This window comes from Wolffia australiana, chromosome 4 (genome assembly GCF_029677425.1).
Source record: "Wolffia australiana isolate 7733 chromosome 4, ASM2967742v1".
NCBI lineage: Eukaryota > Viridiplantae > Streptophyta > Magnoliopsida > Alismatales > Araceae > Wolffia > Wolffia australiana.
The window spans coordinates 12,335,589-12,351,566 of NC_135838.1; the positions used below are offsets into that span (position 1 = coordinate 12,335,589).

The window sequence follows — 15,978 nt, forward strand, 5'->3', positions numbered from 1 at the left end:
TCTAGTCCTTTTCCATTGGCGTGTTCCCTGTTTTTTTGGATAAAACTCAGAAACCCACCAGGACACCGGAGTGAGGGAGAGAGGGAGAGGGAGGGAGGGAGGGAGAGAGAGAGAGAGGAGAGAGAGAGAGAGGAGAGAGAGAGAGGAGAGAGAGAGAGAGAGAGAGAGAGAGAGAGAGAGAGAGAGAGAGAGAGAGAGAGAGAGAGAGAGAGAGAGAGAGAGAGAGAGAGAGAGAGAGAGAGAGAGAGAGAGAGAGAGAGAGAGAGAGAGAGAGAGAGAGAGAGAGAGAAAGAGGGAGAGAGAGGGAGAGGGAAAGAGACAGAGAGAGAGAGAGAGAGATAGATAGATAGAGAGTCTCCAACCAAACAAAAACAAAGTTAAAATGGAAGTGCGCTAAGGAACGTAATGCAGGAATCATGAGGTCAAGTCGTTTCCCGACGTGGCAAAAGATCGGCGCATAGACAGCTAAGAAGGGCACGGCTATAGGAGGCTATGCTTGGGCGACGGGAAAATTCACTGAATAGAAGAAAAAGGTCGCAAGTGAAGCTCAAGGAAGCGGAAAAAGAGAAGGATAGATCAAACAGAATAAGGTACAGGGAGGGAGAGGGAGGATGAGGAACTCGTTAAGAGCAGCGTCGTCGGAGAAACAGGAAATCCTGCGGTGTAAAAAGGTAGAGTTGAAGAGGGGGCCGTGGACGCCGGAGGAGGACGACCTGTTAGCGAGTTTCGTACGCCGGGAAGGGGAGGGTAAGTGGCGAACGCTGCCGAGAAGAGCTGGGCTTCTGCGATGTGGTAAGAGCTGCCGCCTCCGTTGGATGAACTATCTCCGACCTTCCCTTAAACGTGGCCAGATTGCTCCTGATGAAGAGGATCTCATCCTGCGATTGCACCGACTTCTGGGAAATCGGTAAGAATTGTCTTCTTTAATCAGCATCAGCATCAGCATCATCATCATCATCATCATCATCATCATCATCATCATCATCATCATTATCAGTATAATCTCCCCCTCTTCTTATTCTTCTTCTTGTTCCTCGTTCAGATTCGTATTGGGATTATTCTTTTCAATTAAGGTATCATCATTCTCTTCATTTAATAGGTTTTCCATTATATTACTTTATCTTGCTTCTTAGGTTATTCATAGGGTATCCTTTTTTTTCTTCTTCATCATAATTTTCTTTTTCTTCCTCTTCTTTCAGTTCATTATTGGGATTACTCTTTTTCATTAAGGTATCATTATTCTCGTCATTCAGTAGGTTTTCTCTTATTATTTAATCTTGCTTCGTAGGGTATCTCTGGGGTATCCTTCTTTTCCTTCATTATTTGTAATCCCGTTTCTTCTTTGGAGCATTTATCTTGCCTTTTTTCACCAGGTTTTTCATTCGTCTTGTCTTCTATTTCTTCATACGTCATCACTAGGCTATATAATTCTTCTTCTTTCAGTTCATTGAGTATTTTAAGGGTATCGTTCATCTTGTTGTTCTTCATTCAGTCGTTTACTAGGATTTCCCCTCGTCATCTTTTCTTGATTCTTAATCAGTTTGGGTTTTTCCATGGGGAGAAATACAGATGGTCCTTGATTGCGGGGAGGATCCCAGGACGCACGGACAACGAGATAAAAAACTACTGGAATACGCACCTCAGCAAGAGGCTCATTAGTCAGGGCCTAGACCCCAGGACGCACAAACCACTAAACACTGATACTCCACCAGTACCCATGGAGCACACGAAATATCGAACATCATCTGCCGTTTATGCTAGCCCTAATCCTCAACGCCAACCTTCTGCAAGGAGTCAGAGAAGTAGAGACGAATACACTTGGGATTTTTCTCAGGCAGCCAACTTGGGTGAGAGACCTGACCTGCGGAACTTGGTAGACTCGCCGTTCAATGGAGCTTTTCCAAGCCAGAGACTTGAGAGCACCGAAGAATATTTTAGCGATGAACAGTTTGCCTCTTTTCTGGAGTCTCTTGTCTGCGATGACTTAATCCAGGAATACCCGGAACATGATTTACCTGAGCCGGCGAATCGTTTGGACCCCGAAGACCACGCGTTTAGAGCCAAAGAATTATAGGAACCCCCAACTGTCGAGAAGAGCTAGACGAACCGGTTCACACACAAAGCCGAGAGCATGTAACTTTGTGGTTTGTCTTTCTAAGATACAGAAATAAAGAAAACATTTATCGTTATTAATTTCCTGTGTCCCTTCACTCTTTTATTTGTCCTCAATACCATCTAAAGGTCTCAAGCCTCTTATGATCTGTCAAATTCAAGGCTTCCTTCACGTAGTATCAAACATCTACAGTTCCTTAAATGGTGACGAAGATAAAATTTGTTCAGCGGCTTCTATGGTATGTCGTATATCCGTCACATGAAAAAGGCAAAAACAGAATGGTTAATCGTCAATAATCTCGCATGAAACTATCATAAAAAGACATTGAAGACGATAAAATTGTCGAAACAAGTGATAATATTTGTGTAATTCTTTGTCACTGCCTTACCTTATTCAAAACCTCGTACTAAATATGAGGCGTAACTTTTGTGAACGATGTCCGCAGAAAGGAGTAGAAATAGAATGGATATGAGAAGCACCATTGAAATGAATGTCATGCTCACTGTCCAGTTGCATTTTTGGGATAGTTCGAGGGGCAGAGAGTATTCCGTGGCGTGAGTATAGTTAAAACTTTAATGGAAATGGTTAACTTACTACTAACGCGTCGAAAAACTGATATAAAGTGGGAGTAGTCCATCAAGCCTGGGAATGCATTAAGGGACGTCAGACAAGTCGAAATTATTAGGACGGTCGTTCCGAATTCGTTTATCAGTAGTTTTCTCTTAAAGCAGAAAGAAACCCTCATTAGATCGTAGGTTTCTCTTGAAGTCTCAGGTCGAAATTCGTGCACCAGTTCAACGAGGAGTTTTCTTGAAAGGCTATTGTCAAACAAATATATTAATGGCGAATTTAAATAAAGACGAGATTCCGAAGCATAAATCCTTCCCTCCCCCCAACAAAGGGACTTAGTTTGGAAAAATATGACCTTTTAAGATAAAAACGATCCAGTCGTGTTTTCATCCTGTCCCATTATTGAGAGATCAAATAAATCTTAGTAGTATCTGTCAGAACTGCGCCGGAGAGACGACGATCTCCTAGACGATCACCACAGCAACCCAGGGGACAGCAGGATCAAAAAGGGAAATAACTCGTTGAAGAGGTAAAAAACTTCTTTTTGTTTTTTTTTTAAAACAAGAGAATAAAGTCCCTATTTATAGGGAAAAACTCAAAGGAGAGAGGGAGAGAGAACATGGTCATGCAAGGCTCATTCTCACAGTATCAAAGGGTCTTATTCTGTATGGGTACAGAATTGTTCATCGGTCAGTCGAATAAAAGTTACACTTGGTATTAAGTATCACTACTTTGTTTACAGATGAAAGAGATCCAACGCTGTACAGGCGATGTACATTTTAATCAGGAGAATTTCCCCGAGCGCAATTCAATTCATAACCTATTTGGTTCGGCAAAATATGCGAAACCATTTCTGCTTATGATACTTTTATGAATGAGAGAGCACACCGAACGGAAATAGAATATTTGGATCAAGTGGAAAGACAATAAGAAAGTGCATGTGCTACAATTTCCGAATGCGGGGATAATCAAAACTAAAAGACGTGGGGCGAAATTGAGCGACAAATTGTGTAGGAGCAATAAGTAAGGACAAACTACGAGGAATATTAAGCCATACCAGTAATAGGTTTTCTTTAGTTTTTCTTCTGCAGTGTGGGCTATTCTACGAGAGAAAGTAATACTCTACATTCCACAAACACAACTTAAGATTGCAAATGTATAACTTCGAAAGATGGCATAAATGAATTGGTTGTGCTCTTAGAATTTATACACGCATCGAATTTCACATTACAAGGCTTCTTTGCCACGTGTAAGTTTATCAAGATCTTGAAATAACTAATGTTCAACAATCTTATTGTCTTACGGTTTTAAACGAAAATCACTTTCACAATTACAAGCGATAGAATTAAAATCAACACTAACATAAATCTCGTAACCTAATCAAGTAAACATAAAAGCCACGTTAGTGTGAGCCTTCAAAAATAAGTTACGGGATATTATTTTACTTGGCACATTTTCAAAAAAGAAAAACAGTTAATGAGATTTAAGTGAATAGTTTTTCGAGAGTTACCATGGAATAATAAAACATTAAATTATGGCTCCGGGAGAAGAAGGTATTTTGTGGTATTGTATTCTAAGCGATTATAAGAGTTTTGTTGACTTTACGGTAGACAACCATTCCTTTCGCAACAGAAAAACCATAGACGAAAACCAGTACCTTCCGAAAAATAGATTCCCTAAAATTATGATATTTCCAGCTGCCAGGCTGAGAAACTGTAGAACATTGCAGAAACTTTTTTTAGTACTTGAAAATAAAATTCAGTATCGACTCCCTTACCGATGGTCCGCCAACAAGATAAAATAGTCATTATAAAGTTGTCTAAATGGAATTCAAATTTTATCTTTTTATTCTTATACATAAGACGTGACAAGCTTGGTGGAAAGTCATCATCTTATGGAATAGAGTTTTACTTATTATGTTTTAAAAATCAATGTCCTTGAAAAAACTTTCCCATATCACGACTAAAAATACGTGACCTGACGGCTGCCGTGGGTTAGGAGAGGACTCAATGATCTTCTTTGGGTTGATTTGTATTGAAGTGGTTAAGGGTGCTATGGCGCTCGGAGTTAAGATGAAAGAAGTGGGTACTAAGTGCAATTTGGTGAACGTGGGGAGTGAGAATTATAGAAAACGGTGGGTTCCCAGTTTATGGGACTTTTATGTACTGAGAACCGGCTGGTCCAGGTTGGGAAGTGCGGCTAATATTAGGTCTGACCAGATGGTGAAACAACGTGACGGACGTCGCATGCGCTCCTTTGACCGTTAAACACGCTATCGGCGTTCAACTAATAAAACAAATACTTGTTCCATCCACCCAGTGCCCACGGTCTATTGCTCTCTAAGAAAAGACCGTCTCATGTTTTCCATTGTTGCAAAGAGAAGGCACTTAGGACAATCAATGTAAGAAGAGACTGACTGGGGTTATAAAAAAAGATATGGTTTTAAAAGCCCACCATCTGATAAAACAAAACAGTGGGCACGTTGCGAAGGAGAAAAAATAACAGAGCCACCTGGCTTTCCATAGAAGATTCTGAGCAAATGCTGCAGGCTGCTTTTCGAGGTTACGAAGTGCAAGTCGGAACGCTCTCAGGCAAACTAGTTTAATATTTCGAAGCATTGCGACTAAAACAAATTACAAGCTCTTTCGTAATAGGGTTAGAAAACACAACGAGGATCGAAGGAACTCACCCGGGATCGTTCCAGACGAGGCAGAGTAGTCATTCTAAGAGAAAGACCCACTGCATTCTCTCTCTTTCTCTCTATCTGTGTTTACGTTTCTTTCGGTCTTCCTAGCGAATCGAATAGTAGCTATCATCACGGGGAAGATCCGGCTTTTTACCCGCTTGCTTCACCGTCGTCGACCAAACGTTCAAACCGACCGGAGGACTACTCCCGCCAGTCCAACCTTTCCGTCCCTTTCTCCTTCATCTGCCGTCCTCTTTACAGGGTTGACCCTCGGAAGGTCAACCCCTTTAATTGAATACTAGCTGGTCGTTTCCTCGTTTCCCTCTCTTCTTCTCTTCATTCCCTTCGGCATTTCTCTTCGTTTTATAAGAGCTACAGCCCAAGATGTCGGAGCAACACTCTGCCGCTGCTCTCTCGGCTGTAGAAGCAATCGCCACAACCGCAGCAAAAAGTCTCGGTGGTCATTTAGTTTTCCGTTGTGATGACGATAATGCTCATGGGAAATCACGATTCCCTCAATAATTAACTGGTAAGATGGAATTAATCAGCGAGAATCCATCGCCCACCTCCTTCGTTGACGAGCGTGGAAATACTGCGGAGAACCAAGTATACACATCTTTGTTTAAGACTCTTGTGTATCTTAAACTGTTGTTATAAGCATTAGCAAAGCAAGAGTCAAACGAAGTATGAGAAAACGTAGATCCAAATTTCGCTCGCAATCAAAATCGATAATAAACAGATGAAATCCTAAAAATGGAAACCAATTAATAGCAAAGAGCAAAATATTTAATCAGGTTACTTTGTCTCAAGAGAGTTGTAGTCTGGCTCCTCCAGGATAGTGGTAACGGGTGGTTTAAGAGACTCTGCTTCAACTATGGTTTGAGCCACGATTAGTTCACATCCAAATCCTTGCCTATATTAAGATAAAAATATCAAGATTACATTATTTTAAAAAACATTAATGATAGTGAATGTTCGGTCTCAGTGTCATTCGATCTTGCATTGAATGAAATTGAGTCTAGAATTATAAAGCCATACCATACGATTTTTCTTTGAATTCTTAGGATTCATTGTTTTGTCCGGAAAGTTCTTCGTCTTGCATTTATAAATCTATCAAATCTCATCCGATTCGTCCTTCATCTCTTGGAGTTCATGCATCTAAAAAACGGTAATGCTTCAAAGATACATCAAAATAGATGATAATTTTATTTATTTACAGAAAATATGTGTTCAGTATCAGCTAGATAGAGGCAATCCTCAGGGAAAAAACCACCTGTAAGTACTCATCCCAAAGCATTTCATATGAATAGTTGTATAAGCCCATAGTGCTTCATGGAGCTGCCCGATAAATTTACCCATCAAGCGGAAATTTGTTTTTCAAAGTTTTCATGTTGTCGGCCATAGGAGTGAAGACAGCGACCAACGATACTTTGGTTCGGACTCAGTGATACTGTAAATATGTGTCATGAGCTGGAACATTTGTAACTATATTATTCATGTTTCGGTGATTTAGATTAGAGTTTATGCTTACGATGCATAGACAATATTTCATGTAAAGCATCACCCCCTTGAGAAAACAGAATATCATTACCCCATCCATAACTGGTTTGACTGACAGCATTTAAAGCATCGACAAGAGGCTTGGAATGTTTGAAATAATGGGTGGATAATGTACCTGCCCTGGATCTATGCCATTGTTGTTGCATGCCCATGAAATAATGGTATCTGGCACATTTCCTTTCTGCCATCTAGTTTTTAGTATTTTCTCCAGATTTTGGGGACTAAACATTAAGAACTCCTGATCTGGATTTCGACCCCTGTCCACTCAAGTCCTCAAGTCAACTCCTAACCTTATGCCTATATGAAAACATCTATAACTCAGATTGAAATTCTCAACCTCCATAAATTATTTTCAGAGACATGGATGCACTAGTAGAGGGAAGTACCTCATGTTTCTTCAAAATTCAAGTATCATCTAAATTAATGTGCTCATCTAAGAGGGGGGGGATATATAACTCATGAAGCCATGTCGTTCTTGGTCAAAGATGCATAAGTTGAGAACTTAGACCCTAAGAGCGACATGCTTATATGACAAAAGTCATTATTTGGACCAATGAGAGTTCCATTTCTAAATGCCCAATTTACCTATTATAACATGTAGTGATGTCAAAAATAAAGCATTCAATCATTATGACCCAAATATACATCCATTTATTAATTTTATGGACCTTCACTGCATCAGCATCCTCTCAATGATCCATTCTTTATGAGCCTTCTTTCTCCTTTACTTGGTTAAATTTCATTTTTTTACCCATTGGAAGTACTTTTAAACAACATATCAACCCTCATGCAGGACGACGTCGGTGATATCATCTCGAGGCTACTGTGGTGATGCTCGGATACCGGGTGGTAGTGGTCGTCAAAGATATCGTCCGTTGGATATGGACCTACAGAGATGCAACTAAGTGATGGAAAGACTCCTAGGCGGAGGTACGTGTAGGCCCCGACTGGTGGGGTTCTTGGAACTCCGGGCTCTAGGGCGGGTGGCCAATGACGCTGATGATGACCTCCTGACCCTCGTTGCAGCGATGACAGTGTCTACGGCGCCGGACGGACTGAATCCATTGGTGCTCTCACACGACGAACGGGCTCGACCCATACCTAGGGAAGATGCTCGTAGATTCTCTCGTGTTCGTTATCCGCTCACCTATTCTATCTCAAGTGAGGTGGAGTACAATCGAAAGATATATGACAAAAGATAAATTAACTCGACGACCTATGGGAGCGAGGAACCACTTTGGTCGCGTCGTCCCGCTGTCGAATTATTTGTTAATGCAGTAGCCTGGGCGGGCAGGTTGGGCGGAGTCGTGCTGGAGACGCGCACAGCGTTACTCAACTGGTGGCATTGTGTGGCTCAAGTGCAGTGATGCGGGAGTGGATACGGAAGGGCAGGGACAGGGAGCGAGGGCGGCGGCGGCACAAGCGGTGGCGGCGCGTGCGGCGGCATGAGCGGTGGTGTGGAGGGGCACAACAACAGCACGTGCAGCGGAGTGGCGGCAGCTTTGGTGGGAGAACATCAGCGACGGCACGGGCGGCGTAGTAGCAATGGCGCGGCTGGTGCGGGGCGGCAAACTGGCAATGGGGCGATGGCGACGTGGCAACGACGCGAGGGACAGTGGCGTGGGCGGTGACGCAGTGACAATGGGGCAATGGTGGCAACGACAACAATGATGGCGCGAGCCGCTACAATGCGACAGTATGAGCAATGACGAGGCCGACGACGATGACATGAGCGGTGACTCGAGCGACAGCGGTGCGCACGGCTGGTCCGGCGTGGCTGTTTTGGCATAGTTGGCGTGACAGCGCGGGGACTCACAGACTCGTGCGAATGGCGTAGAGGCAGCCGGCGGTGTGTCGCAGACCAGCATGGAGAGATTTGACAAATCAACACGAGCGGACGCGGCGGGGGGGATCTGGCGGCGGCGGTAGACTTGCAGCGGCTGTGGCTTGATGGCGGCGGCCGCGTCCCTATAGTGGCGCCGGCCTTTCAGCTACGATGGCGAACCCGTGGCGGCGGTGGCAGCCGGTGGGCAGTGACGGTCGGTCGGTTGCGACGGCAATTGGCGCGCAGGTTCAATGTTACAACGTAGGCGTCTGACAGCGGTGTCCACGTCGGTTCGGCTGGTGGCACAGGGGGGGTGTACGCATCTGCGCGGGGGCAGCATCTGGCAGGGAACGGCACCGCTGGCGAGGGAGTGCAGGTTTGGCACTGCGGTGGTGTCGTCTGGGGATGGTCGGTGGCCAAATGGCGGTACAGGTGAGCGGGGTGCGGGCTAGGGCCGTTGACCTTTTCCCCTTCCAACTCCTCCCTTGTTTTTTGTTTTTTTTCTCTTCCCGATTGGGAATCTTCCAAAAATTCAATTGACTTTCTTAGTTTTGACTTAGGACTTAGGGTGCCCCCTCCATCTCTTCAATCGGGATGGTGTTGGGTCCCTAAGAGAGGTCCACAAGATGGGGGCCATTAAGCATAGGGGCCCCCATTAAAAAAACTTATAAAAACACAAAAAAAGAAATTCTAAAAGGAAAAAAGTGGTCGTGTGCCTGAATATGGCCCGAAATTAAGAGCACATGTGTAACTTCGCCTCCGCCTTGGTAGGGCGCGAACCGACAAGTGTCGATGATGATGGTGCGGGTTTCGGTGATGTCTTGGATGGCGTGGGGTCTCTGGTCAAAAGAACTCAGCTCTGATGACTTGGGGTCGTAGGTGGGGTGGATGGTGGAGATTTGGCTGCCGGCATCATAGGTCGTCCTTGGGCTTCCATGTAGAACCTGCGCATGTGCGTTCCCATCCCTGCACTGAGAACCTTTGCGAGGCCTCGTCCCCTACATGGTTAACTATATCTTGTCGTATACCATTGATTCGCTCATGCCAATCGGGCGATAGTACCGAGGAGGTGGCTGCGGCAAACTCCCTCACACTGAGTTGGTCTAGAAAAGGCCGGGTCAAGGGGGAGAAAGGGGGCACGATACAGAACCAGGTCCGCCACATTAGATGTGGAGCTAATCCCCACTCGTTGAAGGATCGAGGCCCGAGCGGCGCTACGAGAATGTAGCTTTGTTACCGTCCCGGGAGAATAATTCTCCGATCTGATTCTTACTACCATACAATTGATCTAGGATGAATCTCCTTTCTGTCTTGCAGCTGTGATAGAGCCACCTCCAGAATGACGTCCTCCTCTCAAAATTTGGCTTTTATACTTAGGTTAAACGGTAAAAATCACCAATTTACCTCTCATCAGTAATTAATTTTTATCCATAACTGTAGGCTTGATCTGAAGAGTCCAATTGTACAGATAGAAACAAGACGAGCAAATCCATAAAAAAATTATCTCAATCGGAGTCCAGGATAAAAAGTTATTAATAAATGAAAAGTGACCAATCGTATACGTTGGATCAACTTTCATTTGTATAATATGATTTTTCTTCTACATGCAATGTCGTGTTGTTCGCTGATTGGCTGATGTATTTTGAACTTCAAATCGTGGGTTCATTCTCAGCGTGCCACGTACCCCTGTCCAGTAATAAAAATAAAGAAAAAAATTAAAAATAGAAATTGTATAAACCGATTTGCACTTACCTGTGTGCCTTCTAAGTTTGACCCAATCATAAAGCGCCACGTCTCAGGCGTGTGCTTTGTATGCACAGCACGGGAGGCAAACTTAATCCCCCGGAGAGAGAATTTCCTTGATTTTTGCAGAAAAGTTCCTAATTAAATGGGTGCGCCCAAACGCACTCTCCCAAAAAATATTTGTGTTTATGCCCCTTTCACTTTCTCTCTCCTACATTTTTTCCTAACACTTTTAAAAAATCTTGATTAATTGAAATAAAACCCTTTAGCTATTTTAATAATATCTTTGTGCCTGCATATGTGATCGAGAGCTGTTTTTAAAGGGCATAATTGCAACAAGAAATTAAGAAAAAACCCTTTGAGTTTAGAAATTTCTTTTAAACTCATATTCCCCTTGGAATTGTATCATTTTCTTAGTTAAAAATTCATTTATTCATCGAATCAATTCCCAAAATTTCCAAAACAATTTAGAATATTCTATAAAACTCAGCAATCCGTCCCCATATTAATCAACATCAAAAATTTATAACTGCCATTTTCATTTAAACCAAATTATTCCAAGCTTACGTAGATTCCACAAAATTCATATAATTAACATAAAATTAGGGAAAAACAGAAATTACTTGGAAACATTAAATACATGTAAATATATGATTACAACCAAATTTTATAGTCTTCAAATGAATAAAACTATGCTAATTTCTTGATATAAATCCCGAATTTAGGGTGTTGGCAGAAACTGCTAGACCCACTAAATAATGCCAAAGAAAATTCAATCCCATCATGCAATATGAAGTTAGGAAAGAAATATTAAATGGTTCAAAGCTGGATTTATTTACTCCATTTCTTACAGTCCTTGGATAAGTCATGTGCATGTAGACCCTAAGAAAACAGGAATTACCATAACTCAAAATTCATCAAGGGGGAGAAATTCAAACTAGACTACCCTCGAGTTGGAGGATATGCATCGATTATAGGAAGCTTAATGCCGTCACAAAAAAAACATCATTATCCACTTCCCTTCCTTGATAAGATTCTAGAAAAATTAGTGGGAAAAAATTATTTTTGTTTCTTAGATGGATATTCAGGATATCACCAGATAGATATTCACCCCGACAATCAAGAAAATACTACTTTTATTTGTGCATTTGGAACTTTTGCATTTAGAAGAATGCCATTTGGACTATGTAATGCACTAGATACATTTCAAATATGCATGACTGCTTTATTTTCAGAATTAGTTGGAGATCGTCAAGAAATTTTTATGGATGAATATTCTGATATTGGACAAAATTTTAACACATGTTTGACTAATATAGAAAATGTTTTGCAGATTTGCATGGAGAGACAGCTAGTACTCAGTTGGGAAAAGTCCCACGTCATGGTCCAAGAAGGATTAGTACTAGGACACATGGTCAGAAGCCGTGTGTTAGAGGTGGACAAGGCCAAAATGGAGGTGATCTAGAAGCTTCCACTCTCTACCAACCCCAAGGAACTTAGAATTCCTTGGCCACGCAGGCTTCTATAGACGATTCATCAGAGATTTTGCCAAATTATCAAAACTGTTGACTAACTTATTGGCTAAATATCTGAACTTCACAATAAACGATGCAGGAAAGTAGGCTCTAGTGAAAGTGCCCCTACTACAAACTCTAACTTGGAACCATCCTTTTGAACTCATGTGCGATGCTTCAGATTTTGCAGTCGTAGCAATATTTGGTCAACAAGACCTTAGGAGATGCAGAGGTACACTACACTAAAACTGAAAAGGAATTGATTGCTATTGTGTTTGGATTAGAGAAATTTAGATCTTACTTATTAGGTAGTAAAACAGTCCTATTTTCTGATCATGCAGATATTAGATATTTAATAAATCAAAAGAGACAAAACAAGATTAGTAAGATGGATAATATTAATGCAAAAATTTGACCTGGAAATTAAGAATAGATGTGGGTCTGGACATTGTGTATGTGACCATTTATCCCAACTAAATATTAGTGACCCGATTTGCATTGTTGAAAATTTCACTGATGAGCATATCCCTAAGATTAGCACTAAAATGTCCCATGGTATGCACACATAGTGAACTATTTAACTTCAGGAAGAACTCAAGATGATTAGTCTATACAAGAAAAGAAGAAATTTATGAGAGAAGTCCAATACTACTTTTGGCAAGATCGTAAATTATTTTATTTGGGGATGATCAAATCTTGAGGAGATGTGTCCCAGAAGACAAACATAGAAATATCTTAGAGTTATGTCATTCAAAGTTTTGTGGTGGACATTTTGTATAAAAAGTTACTGCTTTGAAAATTATTCAATGCGGTGGTTTTTGGCCTACCTTATTTTGAGATCCTATGACATTTGCCAAAATTCATTAAATTGTCAATCCATGATCAATCTAAGAAGGAATAATGCCATGCTCTAAAAATTGCAAGAGTGAGAGAGATCACTCTGATAGCTTTTTTTGAGTGCAGGTGTACCTGTAAAAGGACATAAAGAAAAACAAATAAAAAAATGGAGAAAGAAAGACTGTTTCTCGAGGCTGACGTGGTGGCACGTCAGGGCATGCTGCATCGCCTCTCTCTTCTTCTTTTCTCTTTTTTTTCTTGTCTTTTTTTTTCAGCAGAGGATGCGAGCGCACTACGTGTACATGCGGCCCATGAACATACCCACACACAGGTTTACACAAGCACAAACATATAGGTCCATAAGAGGACCAAATAAATGCAAAAAAATACACATGAACACATACTCAGCCCACATACAATGCTTACCAAAGCAAGGAAAAATAAGCAACTCAAACCTCCGGGGCCCATTGACTAGGTTGACTACTTTGAAGGCTGGATCTTGTGAGTCATCCTTCGCTCGATGAACTAGTTGAGATCTGGTCTTCAAAGTTAGACGGTCCCCCATAACTTGTTAGAACCTGCAAAACATTGAAGATATGAAAAGCACATCTACTATCCAACACCCATGATGTGTAATCACTGCATGATAGGGAAGTACTTGTTAGATAGATACCTGGAGCACGGCCATGCTTGATGTGATACGACGACGGCCGGGATCGATCGGCGCGTTTCACGTCACAGGGTTATGATGCGAATGTATGGGATGTAAGCCGAATGATGAGAAAATACGAATGAGCAGATAAGGACTTGACGGATAGCGACGTCGGCCGTACCGATCAATGAGAGACGAGTGAACCTAAGATCAAACTCCCAATGACCCGCTGGACCTACTAGACGTGATGCCGGACGTCGTCTCAACGGCGTCCAACCGTCACCGAAGGAAGGAACTCGGTGTCCTATCGCTAACTAATCGGGTTATGTCCACGACGTCAACCGATGGATATGCGGAGAACAGATATATATGTATGACGATGACGAGGACGATGGTTCTACAACGGTACGTGCAATGCGCCGACAAGCTACGAGAGCCAACCCGGAGCGGGGACGGGGTCGCCAAGCTGGGTCGGTCCAGCCCTCCAAGTCGTCCGAGGTGGGTCGAGGGCGCGCACGCCGTCGAATGGGGTAACTCCCACTGGAATGCTCACACGCGTCGGGGCGTCCCGACTCGTACCGGACAGGTAAGACGCTCGTCTTTGTTTCGTCGTTCTCTCAATCTGTCCCACTCACCTATCTAACCCGAGCGCGGTGGAGGCAATACGAAAGAATACTGACGGAAATAAATGACGTAAAGAGGCTAGGGAAAGCAGAGTACCTTCGTCGCGCTGGCGGCGGATTTTCGCACCAACTGGTTCCGGAGGAGGGAGTTGTCGGGTGCGCCGGAGGTTGACTGGTGCGGAGGGGCGGTTGTGCACAGTCAGCGCGGAGCGATGCGGGGAGGCGTGGTCGACGGCGGTGGCGGTCGGCGCGCGGCAGGCGCGCGATCAGCGCGGCGGGCGTCTTGGCGGTGGCGCAAGGCGGCGGCGCGGCGATGGCGCGCGCGGCGAGTGGCGGTGGCGCGGCGGACGCGGCGGTGACGCGCGGCGGCGGGCGCGGCGCGGGCGCGTCGCGGCGGTGGGCACGCGAGCCGGCACGCGATCGGGCGCGGCGCGCGGCGCGGGCGCGCGCGGTGGCCCAGCGGCGCGCGGGGCGGCCTTGCGGCGGCGCGGCAGCGTCGGTGCGGCGGCGGGCGGGCGCGGCGGCGGGCGGCGGCGGCGCGGCGGAGTGCTGTGGCGGCGGTGGCGGCTGCCCTTCCTCTTTCCTCTCCCCTTCTCCTCTTCCTCCCTCTTCTTCTTCCTTCTCCTCTTCTTCTTCTTTCTTCTATTCTTCTCCACGACCTGACCCTTCTTCTCAAAATACCATTCTTCAAAATTTAGGTCAAGTAAGGGAAGCGCCCACCTCTTCCCCTTATATATGGGTGAAGATAGGCCCTTCCTTAAGTCCAAAAACAACAAAACAAACAAGGAAAGGAAAGGAAATAATGAAAACGGGCTTGTCAGGCCCAACATAAAGGGGGTGAAAGAGTTCCTCATATGGATCCTTCCCGCTACACGACAACACGATAAAACCGAAAAGCTATAGAATAAGGTAACCGAAGGTGTCGGTGTGCTCGGTGGTGGCGTCTGCGTCATGCCGAGGAACGGAAGGCGGAAGCCCGGGTTGCTGCGGCGGCTCGCCGTGGTTGCTGGACTCGTCTCGGTGGCGGGCGGGGTGGTGCCGGCTCCTCGGGTGCTGGGTCGGGAAAGTCCTGCTGCTCCTCTGCTGCTGGCTCGATGACGTCCGGTGGTGACGCGCCCTCAACCTCCCGGTGGGAAGGACTCGACTCCGCGAGTCAGGGTGGAGGATCGGCGACGGTGGAAGGAGGTCGGGACGGAGGCGTCGGCTCCTGTTCTCTGTAACCCACGTGTCATCCGCGCAGGTGTGGCCCGCCCAACGTACTAGGAATCTCCTCGATGCTTCCCCACCTGCATGGTCAATTACCTCCTGCAGTACACAATCGATTGCCTCGTGCCTATCGGGTGAAACAATTGGGGGAGTGGTGTCGGCAAACTCACTCACGCTGAAGGGGTCTAGAGAGGCTGGGAGTGGGGAGGAAGAAGGGGCCCGGTACTGAGCTAGGTCCGCCACATTGAATGTAGAGCCTATTCCCCACGTAGGAGGAATTTCGACGACATAAGCGTTGTTGCGCACTCTACGGAGGATCCGGAACGGGCCGGCGCTGTGAGCATGCAGCTTCGTTGCCGTCCCGGAAGAGTATCTCTCCGGCCTGAGTCTGACCATCACTAGGTCTCCCACGTCAAATGCTCTGGGTCGGCGATGCAAGTCGGCGGCTTTGTTCGCATACAATGCATTTTGCTGCGTGATCCTATCATGAATGCGATGATGTAATGCAGAGACATGCTGGGCAAATGCAAGTGCGTCCTCGGAAACCCTAACATGAGGATCTATGGGAGCTAGGTCTAGGGGTCGACGGGGTGCCTGGCCGTAGGCGATCTCAAAGGGGCTCAACCCGGTGGTTCTGTTCACCGAGGAG

General features: G+C 44.8%; 1 protein-coding gene across 1 annotated transcript; it reads left to right on the plus strand.

The window, feature by feature from the left end:
• The first annotated feature begins 249 nt into the window (after positions 1–249).
• LOC144702626 (transcription repressor MYB5-like) lies at positions 250–2,318 on the plus strand. The gene is made up of 2 exons (XM_078574642.1): positions 250–907; positions 1,570–2,318. Exons 1-2 carry the CDS (start codon positions 612–614, stop codon positions 2,072–2,074), a joined length of 801 nt encoding a protein of 266 aa, XP_078430768.1. The 5' UTR covers positions 250–611; the 3' UTR covers positions 2,075–2,318.
• Positions 2,319–15,978: the final 13,660 nt, after the last annotated feature.